Source organism: Pomacea canaliculata, linkage group LG14, assembly GCF_003073045.1.
Source record: "Pomacea canaliculata isolate SZHN2017 linkage group LG14, ASM307304v1, whole genome shotgun sequence".
Classification (NCBI taxonomy): Eukaryota; Metazoa; Mollusca; class Gastropoda; order Architaenioglossa; family Ampullariidae; genus Pomacea; species Pomacea canaliculata.
Window position 1 is genome coordinate 14947819 of NC_037603.1, and position 12328 is coordinate 14960146.

Below are 12328 nucleotides of genomic sequence, written 5' to 3' on the forward strand. Positions count from 1 at the left end.
TAGAAGACTGAATATTTCTCAAATTTCGTCTTTTTTTTTCTTCCCGTCGGTCGTGAATCCATCATGTACAAGTTTCCGGAAAATTCACTGTGACAAGTTTTTGCCATCAAACCCACGGTTGTCTCATTAGCTAGACATCAGCCACCACATCCACCTCCCCGTCAAAAAACTTTCCACTTGCGACAGAAGGAGAAAGAAAACTTGGAGTTTCTGACTCACCGGTTTTAATGTTTATTTCTGACTTGCTTCTTACATTTTCCCGAACGTATATTTCTTATTATTTTTGAACCCACGAAGTGCATATTACATCAATGTGACAACAGCCAAACAACTTGCCCATGAGCTAGCAGTTGGATATTATGGGACTGGCGGAAGTCTGATGGCCAGGATTTGTGAAGACTACGTCTACACTACGTTTACACTACGTCTTCCTTTGCATCTTCATTTTCACCTGAATTTTCGTTTTGGTCTTCGTCTTTGTCATCTTATTCCTGCTCTCTTGTTCGGTTGTAAAAATCGTCCCCTCCTCTACCCTTCGCCCTCATCATCTTGTCCTAAATCATCGTTAGGGTGTGGACACGTGACCCGGCTGTGCTCCTGGGTGCGGCCAAGCATCCCCTGGAGCTGCCAACGTGCAAACATGTGAGGAGGCGCCCACGTGACCAACCGGCTGCTCGAGTCTCGTACCTGCAGACGGTCCCCGGGTATGCACCTCACGGACAACAGGGAGGGGGAGGAGGGCCAGAGGGCAAGCTACAGTGAGACAATGGAGAACTTGATAATCTTGATAGACTTGCTTCCCCAGACCCACCCTGCAGGACGCGCGGGCTTGTGTTGCCCTTCCTTTTGTTGTCCTTGTTTCTTATCTATGCACGATGCAGTTTTGGGGCCTTTATCTATCCTCTAAATGTGGATGTGTATGTGTATAAGATTTTTTGGACAGTCTCATCCCTAGTGAAAAAAAAGAACATCATGGCGAGACAGCTAAACATAATATTTGTCCGAAGTCAAAGATTCTGAATTTACTTGTCCTGCTTGTTAGAAGTTAGTAGCATATTTCACCTGGGGGTGTGTAAATATATATATGTTTTCAGCAATTCTTTTCTTACCGAGATAATTTTTATCTTTATTTACAATAAAGATCAGTTGGACGGCTACTTGTAAAAGCTGGGTGGGACTCGGGAGCGGGTGTAACATTTCAAGAGAGGTAGACACACAAACAAAATACTTGACACCCTCACGGGTGTATGTAGCTCCCTATCACCAACCTCAGTCTGTAGGTTGATCAACACAACCCTTATTTACAGTCTCGTCCTCAGGGGCCAACAGGCCGCCAGAAGTACCAGAAGTGGTAGCAATGAATCTGTCAGATTGATTTAGAGTCGGGTACTCACGATTTCCCTAAGAGAAGCATGGAGAGGGATATTTTCAACTTAAAATCTTCGAAAACCTCACTTGCTGGCAGAGATTCTATGGCGAAGACATAAATCTCTTGCTTAGTTTCTTTTTTAAGGTTTTTATATCCTGTTTCTGGTTTATTTGTGGCTTTTAAGGCCACAAAACCTTTTTTTTTTTACACGTTAGCCCCTTTTTCACATTAATATTGTACTTCATGTCGGCAGTTATTGTTAAGGATGTAATGATACCAGGGATTTTCTGTTTAACCATATTATTTGACATTACATTTTATCGCCGTGATATATAATAGTTGCTGGCAGGCCGTAAAACCACACAAACCAACTTTGGAATTTCTACATAGTATTTAAAATCCAAACAATGTTTCCTCCTTTATTTGTCCACTCAACACTCCATCTCTCATTAGAGCTAAACGACAAGTCATTAAAAACCCACCCGTACCTTCCTCCCCCGCCACCCAACCCCACTCCTTTGTTAATACATCAACATCGATATCCAATTTGCTTGATACAATCATGATTTGTTGGGCAGCGATCCGGTGCAGTGGCTGCAGCCTGGCTCAGGTGTGCCAGGTAGACCGTCAACTTGTCCCTCAGCTGCAGGATGAAGGCGACAGGTAGGCGGCGCTGCCACATCAACAAGTTGTACTGCCGTGTGTTGTGGCTGACATCGCTCTCTGTCATCGCTGTTGGTGTTGTGTACATCGGTAAGTCTTTGGCATGCATCAGTATGTAGTCTGTAGGTTGTTACCCATGTTGGTTAGTTAATCACAGGACAGTTTGGGATTCGATCACAATCGATAATATTTACCAACAAAATGCAATAGAAACCTTCTTGACAAACCACAATAAGTGGAAATCAAAATAGAAAACACCTTTGATGATGATGATGACGGCGGCGATTATTATTATTATTATTATTATTATTATTATTATTATTATTATTATTATTATTATTACAACACAGCTAGTCTACCATGGACAGGGGCCATGTGGATTAACCCTTTTGACCTGCAAGACGAAGACTTTGTTAAAAGCCTCCTTTTTCTTCAGTAAGTATAAATGTCGTTCCTTCTCTGTGTTATTACAAAGAATAAGAAAAGAATCAGAGCCTTGAATTTATTTACACATTTCCTGTAATGTTTGTGCGCATGCGCTAAATTAGGAAGTAATTTTTCAGGTCTATGACAAGCAAATTTTCATTACAATATGCTTTTATCTAAATTATAACAAAATGTTACATCCATGTTTGACAAATGAGGACGGGATAATCAAGCATACAGGACATTCATCAAACAAATAAAACACAAGAACAAATAAAAATAAACACCAAAACTGCGATATTCTCATCCTGCTGATTTATTCTCGTTATTTATTTTAATTTTCCGAGGTCTTCGTTAACAAACAAGGAGACAACGACAGCATCAGGCTGCAGACACGAGTCCAGACTCTTCGCCAGTTTTGTCAGGGCATCAGGGACACCAGAAGAGCAGTTCCGGTGCTGACGAGTCGTTTATTCAGAAGCAGCCCCATCATCTCCACCAAGCTCAACCTCCTGTACTGTCCTGTCGGCAAGATCGCCTCCACCTTCATGACCCGATATGTCATCGCCGCGGACACCCCTGACTCCTACCTCAACCCCTTTGACATCCCGGTGTCAGAAGCACCTCGGGAAAAGTGTCAAAGTTTGGCGAAGATTCGACGAGAAGCCGACCGTGTCGACTTCGTCAAAAGTTCGTTGAAAGTGCTTTTCGTCAGGGAGCCTTACTCTCGTGTCTTCTCGGCATTCGTGGACAAAGTTCTGGCCCCTAACCCCTTCTACTGGAAAAACTGGGGCGGGCAGGCTCAGAAGCAGGCTCATGTTCCTGTAGCAGACATCGGGTGCGGGCAGAACGTCACGTTCGCTCAGTTTGTCCGCTACGTGGCGGCCACGTTGTATAGAACCGACGTCCACCTTCGTCGCGTTACAGACGAGTGCGACCCCTGTCACGTGGGGTATGAGGTCATCGGTCATCTGGAAACTCTGCGAGAAGACGTGCTGGCACTGTCTGAGCTTCTGAATGTCTCAACAACCAGTCTCCGAGCCGTCGACTTCAAAGATTCCGCTGCACACGACGCGTTGCTGGATTCCACCGACAGTGCTTTCCAGTGGCAGGACGACGTACTCAAGTGTGTGACAGCTCAAGAAATGGGGAGGAGACTCTGGCGGAAAATGCAGATTCGTGGAATCATAAGCTTCCGGATGGATTATCCGTTTGTGGGGGAAAACGCGGAGGGGGTTACTTCCAGTAAGTTCCATGAAGCCATTGTACAGGCCAGGACAGAGTCGTTGACGTTGTATCCGGAGGACCTTCCAAAGCAGAAGGAGAAGGCGTTGGTCGACGCCTACAGTAGTGTGTCTATGGTGGACATGGAAAAACTAGCGAAAGTGTACACAAATGATTTTTTAGCGTTCGGCTACGAAATGAAACCGAGTTTATTGTTTAATAGAAGTAACAAACAGTCTGACATTTTTGATGTTTTCAAAAAATGGACCTTGTAATAAAAATAGACTTCAGTAGTTATTATTAAAAGTTGTACTTGAGTATGCAAGTGAATGTCTATACGAATGGAAAGCTTTCCTTCTCGCCAAAGCTGAAGACTTCACTTGCGGGAAATGAACTGTTTTGCGATTAAATCTGTGATATTTTTCTAGCGGGAACAGGGGTTAAAGGGTAAGACCCTTGTCCTCGGTACATATTAGATAGGTGTGTGGTCAATCATGTTTGTGCTTGTTTGGGTAGGGAGGTAATTGTGGAACTATCCTTTTACATTTTGATAGTCAACAGGTCACGTATTGCCTTTACAAGGGATCATCATATAGATCATCATCCTCATCATCAATCATCATCATCAATTCCATTAACAACTTTCAGTCTTATGTCTGAGGAATCGACTCTCCATCCACTCGTTCCACAGTTGTCCGTTGGCTCGGCGTAAAACATCAATTACTCCCTCCCCTCATTCGTCCCCCTCTCTGCCTTTCTTCCCCCAGCCGCCCAAGGTCTCAAGTCGCCCCTTCACCATCGTGAACCACACGAGTATTGAACCAATTACAGTAAGCACTTCCGGCCTGGGACGTCAGTCCTCGAACCACTCAGCCATCGACTCTCCAAGCTGGGAGTCAAACCTTTCAACAAATAGTTTAGATTGTCGCTTTCGAAAGTTGGCCACTCTTGCCAGAATATCAGATTGTCACTTTGAAAACTCTGATTGTGATTTTTCGATAGAAATCTCAGATTGTCACGGTGGATCTCGTGACTCTGTGTGACTTGTGATCCACTGTCACATTTACTCTTTTGACAAACTCTGTATGTCTGTGTTTTAAAGCTTATTATTTAACAAGAATCAAACTAATAATAACATAACTTTTTTTTTAGCTGCGAAGAGGCCACAATCATCCTTTGTGTTTTTCACCGGAAACCACGAAATGATCACGTGTTTATTAACTTTACGGCTTTGTACTATAAAAAAGCCCTATGAACTTCACTGCTGCACGCAATGACAGAAACAGGTCAGTAAAATGACAATATTTCTTTATGCTTTGCAATAGAATATTTTTAGCCTCAGTATTATGTCCCTTTACAATCCTTCCCGTTTAGTTTCCTGACATCAGCTATTTTCTGCAGGAAGCTTCTCGAAGTATGGCAAGGAAACAAAAAATTCGTTGGATAATCAAGTCTTTCCCGACTCAGAAATAAAGCATGGGCTTTACGGGCAATGAACCAGGTGGCCTTCCGATGTTAACAAGGAATTTTGAGACCCCTATAGTTGTAGTAAGGGTCTGGCAAGCCTTGTAACAGGACGATGTAGCAGTGTATGGTGATTCTTGAATGTAACTTATCTTCGTATAGTGCATTGCAACCCAGTTAGTCAGTCATCCGAATAAGGTATGAATCATTCTTCATTGTACAGCGTAGAAATAATTTATGCCGTTGTCAGTCCTGATTGATGAGGGCTACATTATTTGAAAGAGGCGAAAAAAAGGTTGTTTTGTTCTTAAAGTTCTAACAGACTCAATCTTTTAATGTCTGGATACTGTTTCCCACATTTCGTTTTTAAAAAATAATAAAATTTTATTATACGTATTTTAAAAAGTCTCCAGGTGCCTATACGTTGATTTGAGAAAGGTAGCTAGACTACAGCTAATTAAAGAAAAAAATTTCAATTTCTTGAGATTGAAACCAACACCACCACCTCAAAAATTACATCCAACACCTTCTTGAGATCTGTAGATGTCGTAAACGGTGCTGATGAGGCTAAAGTGTAAGCTGATAATGTCAGTCGTCCCCTTAAGAACAGCTTGTCACATCAACAGTTTAATGTAATCGTAAATTGGTAGAACACAAAGGGCAGCAGCAGACATAGAATGGCCAGACCGGATGAAAAGAAAATAAGTATTAGTTGTTCTTAGTAGACATCATGGTACGAGGTCAGGAATCGCTCATGTAACGAGTGGACATTGAACAATCATTTGAGCTCATGTGAACGGTGGAATGCCCTCGACAAAGCCAGGACATGATGACTGTATCGTGAATCGACTAAAAGGTTGTTTGAGCAGATTTGGGTAAATAGCATCTACAGCTCCCAGCAGCCATTTGAAAACAGATGCACCTCGGTAGACCTTTGACAGCCGCAAACTTCACATCACCAAGTAAACAAACACGCATTGAGAGCATGTTAGCCCAGGCCATACTGCATGCTTCTGACATTTAGATGTGAACGAGGAGGGGAAATACGAGGTGAAGGTGGACTTGCCCTTGCACCATGACACATGTGGTCACGTGTCATCTACTGTGTGTCTACAGTCGATACAGGCACTGAGAACTCATGAGCAATATTCTCTTGTTTACAAGATGGGAGGAGACTGTTATTACCTCTCAGAAGAAAACGTTGGTGTCTGATGACAGTAGACAAACGTTAGAGCGGGAGCATGATCCATGGTAACATGCAAATGTATGCAAATGTTTCAATAGGTTGTACAAGGTGAGAAGGCGGATGAAAGTGAGACTCGTGCGTGTGCCTTTGGTGAGTCACGTGGTGTGTTCCCTTCCCAGTTGTTCCTCCAACTCTCGCTCGGTGACATGACTTTTTTGAGAAGAAGTGCTTGCCACCCCTTAACTTTGACCTATCCGACGAACCGGTCAACCCGTCCTTATGAGCGCCTTTTAAAGTATCATTACCTGAGACGTGTTGCATAGGCGTAGCGAATCGAGCGAAGCTAGCCAATCTAGCCGGAAGTGTAAAGAGCGCGCCCCTACAAGCTAGCGAACCTAGACCCCTAGCGTAGCAAAGCTAGCGGCCGCTGGATGTCCTACGCTTGCTATTCAAAATGGCGGACATTGTTGTCGGTTTCAAGTTTGCAGATGAGAGTTTCTTTGATGCTCCCGTGAAAAAGGAATATTGGACCGGATACAAAGTGGTAAGTATCTTTTAATGATAAGTGTTAAAAATACTCTTTTATTTATGTGGAAACATATTTATTTGTTTAGCGGGAGCTATTTCAGACAATGTGTAGTCGGATTTGAGTTTGCCGAGTACGAGCTTTACGATTAAGGCCGTGTACAAAGTGGTGTCTTTTAACGATTGCTATTTAAAATACCCTATTATCAAGGTTGACAAAATATTCACATGTTTAGCGAGAGTAATTTTATAACAACTTGTAGCCCCGACAGTATCCTCCAATCTGCAGTCTCCGTGTGTACCGGCCTCTTGTGTGTGTGTTTAAAGTTTTAGTTTACTGCTTTCTAGTTCCAAAATTTATTATCTCAAGTTATGAAAATGCTGAAGGTGGTGATAAAGGTAATTTTTCAGTGTTATAAATGCCACGAAGAGCTGTTATAATGGAAGGCTTTAATGATTTTCACAAATAACCCAACTATGAAAATATTGCGTACATTATTGAACTATCCTTCCAACAGAAGAAAATAGTACAATTACCCTATTCTTTGATGTTTAGAATCAAAGTTTGAATCTGATACTGTTGCATTTATTGAACATATCACTATGTTATGCTGGTTTTTATTTTCCTGTTTTTATTTCTGATTAATTGATTTCATATTTTAACAGAAACGAATGTGGGAAATCAATGGACCAAGGGGGCAGTACTTCTCCTCATGGACACTTATGCCAAGCATAAAGAACAATTTGCAATTCCAACTTGAAAAAAATGGAGCAATATGAAAATATGGTGAGTTCCTACAAAACCATTCGGCTTTCTGTCTTTGGGTGCAACATTTTTCCATAGATCTGAGAAACAAAACATCACAGGTTTTTAAGGTTCTGCAAGTTGTTATATTTATTTGTTACCACAATTCATTCATTTAACCTGTAAACAAGACCTCACCAGTATCAACCAAGCTTGAGTAGAGATTTTTTGTAGCCGTGGGAAATTAGTCTGGATACATAATCATATATGCAATCATATTTGGTACTTGTGTCCCAACAGGTACAAAGCTATAGTAGATTTCAACAAGAAAACGGGCCCGGGAAGATCACGATGGAATTTCTATTCCAGAATGTCTGAAATCCCATCAGTGACATCATCATCACTGGGGGGTGTAAAAGGTGAGTGAACCATTTATAACATAAATAAGCAAGTAAAGCATACTTTTAGTATAGTCATATTTAGTAAAACATTTGACAGTTCAAGTATTAATTGTTTAATGTTTCTTTTCCTACAGGTATTTGGTGAGGGTAGTGACAAAAGTCTGTTCTGCCACAAAGAGATGAGTCTAGATATGTAAAAAGCTCAGTTAGGAACTTTTTGTATTCATGCACTGTTCCAGCAAGAGCAGTAACCACGGGCATACAGGCCAGACATATTTGGGTTTTCATGCCCATATATTGGTCATAATTCATTCACATTTATTTTTCAGTAAACACTCTGTCCGAGATCTCCAATAACCAGCAATGTGCCACCCCTACATAGGAGCAAGAACAGCAAGGAATGTCTCAGTATCGGTTATTAGTACGACTCTGCTGAATAAAGGATATAGTCACTGTCTTGATTTTAGTACTAAATAAAAAAGCTTACAGGCACTTACAAATGTCTTTTTTTTTTAATGTGACCGTGAAAAACCAAAAATTCCTGATTTACCTGATAATCATGTACACACTAAAGCACACTTGTTTCTACCATGGATTAGTAAAATCAAATGAAAATTTATTACATGATAAACACATTACATGATAATTAAATGAGAAATTATAACTGGAAAAGTGTTGCATCAAAGCTTAACACAAAAAGTGACACTATAGTTAATTTGAAAAGCACAAAACATGACATGCATCTGGTGACAAAGCAAATTATTAAGGATGGTGACAGGAATTAAAGACATGCACACTCCTCAATTTACACGAATAAAAACAAATCATAGTGGTGATGCAAATGCAAGAGATGTGTATAAAAAATTCAAATTATGCAATGGAAATAATAAAGGTTGCTGGGAGAGAACTGAACACAGTGATGAAAAAAATACACAGCCATATGGTGTATGACAATACTTTGCTGCTGCTGTGTCAACTTCAGTATCTAGACAACATATAAGCACAACGGCAAAATCACACCAACCATAAATATAAATGGTCATATCATATAATATCTGCACATGGTGGACAACTTATTAATGATGGTGACACAAAGACATGTACACCTCAATTTGCATGGGGAAAAAAATTACGCGTGTTGATACAAATGCAAGAGATATTTAAGCAAAATATTCAAATTATATAATGAAATAATAAATGTTGGTGGAAGAGAAAAGCAAACACTGATGATGGATGCTTTGCTACAGATGTGGTATGGCAAATATAGGTGAATATATTCTGGAGGGTGATTTTGGTGCCAGCAACCACAAGGTGGCAAGCAGCTTTGTTCTATTGTTGAACCACGTTGCTGTGGCAGATGAGGCTCAATCCAACCCTGGAGAGCCTGAAAATTTTCACAAAAGATCTTTATGAAAGTTTGTGTGTGTGAGCATTATTATAGATATGTTTAGTGGATACATTTATGCATATATATATATCTTGGACGTTCACATTCCTTAAAATTTGATTTTGGCATTTTTATTTTTATTTTATTAAGTTTATTACATTTTACTTTATTTTATTACGTTTACTTACATCAAAGGTGTCCGGGAACATTCGAAGTGAGATTTGAACTGGTATGTGGAGTATCCTGGAACAACGACTTCGACGAAACTGATCATGTGCGCATTGGAATTTTCATTATTGTCCTGATTTACTTTCAGTGGACAAGTGGGCCGCAAGCTCGATATTTATTTGCGACGGCTTGGCTACAGCACTTCGGGGTGTAGCTTGCAAAACAAAGACTTCGCTCAAAGCTCGCCTTATGTCGGCCATCTTGAAACTCTGGCTTCCGGCTACACTGCGTTGCATAGGGACCGCTAGCTTTCGCTAACCGCTAGATTCGCTAGGCTAGCTTCGCTCGATTCGCTACGTGCTATGCAACACGCCACTGCAGTGCGCGTGCTTTTGATACTTACCTCCCTTCCCGCTAACCATCCCTTACCTCCCCTGCTTCTCCCCACCCACTCACAAATCTGTAACTAGGTCTGCTTATCTCGGAGCACCCCGACCCAACTTTATAAAAGAATTCAGAAGGCCTTTCAGTTGACTTTTTCATAAACATGTGTGGGATTGTTATTTTATTTTATTTTTTTATTTAGTTTTTTAATTTTGAGATTGGAGAAACGAGTTTGCGAAGAAAAACTCAATTATGAGCGATGCAGTAAATGATGATTTTCTTTATCCGATCCTACTGACTTTTGACAAATTTATACCATACTAATTTTTACAAGAAGGTTAAGTGAAAACCTACTTGAACTCGCTAAGTATTATTAAACTGGATGTTCGTTGCTAGCCTATAAAACGTACTTATATTACTGCAGTTGTAATTTTGTAGAACGATCACTAAGACCCAATTAAGCTCTGCACTTCACAACCATGCAACAACTTCTTATCTGATAAATTCACCTGGATTTTAGCTTTCGCGTGAAAGTGTTTGGTCACAAACGAATTTGTGAGATGCACTCATTGCTTGCTGTGATTATAGGACCTCATGGAAGTTCCTTGAACTCATAGGGCAAGTCGCTCTATAAATAAGCAATAATTATTCCAACATATTTAACATTTCCAATACGACTAGAACGGAAGTAGTTTGTGTATTTTCCGTTTTTATGAGACACTAATTTTAATATTCTTCACATCCACACATCCATGGAACTTTACTAAAATTACTAATGGTGGTCATATAGTGAATCTTGCATGAACAACTTTACAATGTAACTTAACTGCCTGTGAACTGCCTCAAAATGAAAAATTTATTAATATTTGCATAACAAATCCTCCATTTAACAAAATTCTCAAAATAATTACAGATAAAAGAACTTATAAATATATTTGCTGCTTATTTACAGCATGTATTTAAATTAGAATCATTTAATATTTTATTACCTCTGCACATAAGGGTCACATAATAGAAACACATTAAACTCAAACTAGAAAAAAGGGACGTAATCACTTGGAAACAAAGCCTCTAGAGCTGTTCTACTTGCGTCCCTTGAAAATGTCTGCTTGCCCGATGCAACTCACCTGATCTCATTAAACATGTAATGTTATGCATGACTTCGTCTTGTAGGTGTAATTGATCATGCTGCATGCAGCTGGAATCATGAGAATGTTGTGAAATTGGAGTTAAACTTTCAAGATGCTTCTTGTTTAATTAAAACTGAGCTTGAACACTTAAAAAATGATCAGGCTGCACAAACTCAGCATTAAAACTGTAAACTTGAGAATGTTGTTATGAATGTTGTTGAGTACAACTCTCAAGAGTCTGCTTCTTCAATTAAAACTGAGCAACATTGTCTTCATCCAGTAAAAACAGAATGGCCATGCGGGAACAATTAAGTTTTGCCACATAATAAAGACTGACACAGAAACATACAGTGAACACAAGAAAGCTTGGAACTTACAGGCAGACAGAAAAATGAAATTCCTAGAGTACAACAATGAATATATTTCATCATCATTACCAAAATATTAAGATATCAGAATAAGATTTAAGAATAGTTATACTAAATCCAATTAATAATGTAGTCTGTGTAGGGTTTGTATTATTTTCAGTTTCTCGTGACTCGGTTAGTAATGCGGCCAACCGTTCTTTGGGAGACGACTGCACACACACACAGACCACGCACACACATATTCTGAAAGGCACCCGTTGCATAAAAACAACGAGCATGACACATTTGCAGGTCCTCCACAATATCTTCATTTCTGGTGCACGGCAAATTGTCGTGGTCGATGGAAAAAAGGAGCTTTGGCAGTTCGTATAGGTCACCACTGTCGATCGCATTTATTTTTAATTCGTATACGACACTGATTGTTGTGGGACAGACGAAGTTATTTTCTTGTCCATACTGTCGAGTTATTAGCGCGAATGCCGAGAGCTCTTAATCCTCCACCCGAGTCACGGCCATTTTAAATTGTGTACCACGTGATACGCATCGTCGCGAAGCTCTATGCAAATTTCATCGCATGGGCGGTAACTCTCGTGAAAAAGAAAATACGGAGTTGCTGTTCTTAGTGATTTTTAAACTTATTTCAAACTTCAAGGCACATGGTTGCATGGTGTGACTACACTTCTACGTCCACAAGTTCCACCTAGACGGTATGCCTCATTCCTCATCTGAGCACGGACAGATATGATTTATTTATTTTACTTTCTTGTTTCTGTTCTGAGAGGTTAAATGCCTTGATTTTCAGCAGTTTGTCCGACCCACTATAGATGGCGACGGCTTTATTCAATATAGCCAGTACCACATAATCTTAGATAAAAATAGCGTAAAATT

General features: G+C 40.1%; 1 protein-coding gene and 1 long non-coding RNA gene across 2 annotated transcripts; both read left to right on the top strand.

The window, feature by feature from the left end:
* Positions 1 to 2168: 2168 nt before the first annotated feature.
* LOC112554821 (carbohydrate sulfotransferase 11-like) lies at positions 2169 to 3975 on the top strand. The gene is made up of 2 exons (XM_025222874.1): positions 2169 to 2174; positions 2806 to 3975. The coding sequence occupies exons 1-2, from the start codon at positions 2169 to 2171 to the stop codon at positions 3955 to 3957; spliced, it is 1158 nt and encodes a 385-aa protein (XP_025078659.1). The 3' UTR covers positions 3958 to 3975.
* Positions 3976 to 6230: 2255 nt separating this feature from the next.
* LOC112555378 lies at positions 6231 to 8472 on the top strand. Its single transcript, XR_003097457.1, has 4 exons — positions 6231 to 6876; positions 7524 to 7644; positions 7903 to 8021; positions 8333 to 8472. It is a non-coding gene; the product is annotated as an uncharacterized LOC112555378 (long non-coding RNA).
* The last annotated feature ends 3856 nt before the right edge of the window (positions 8473 to 12328 follow it).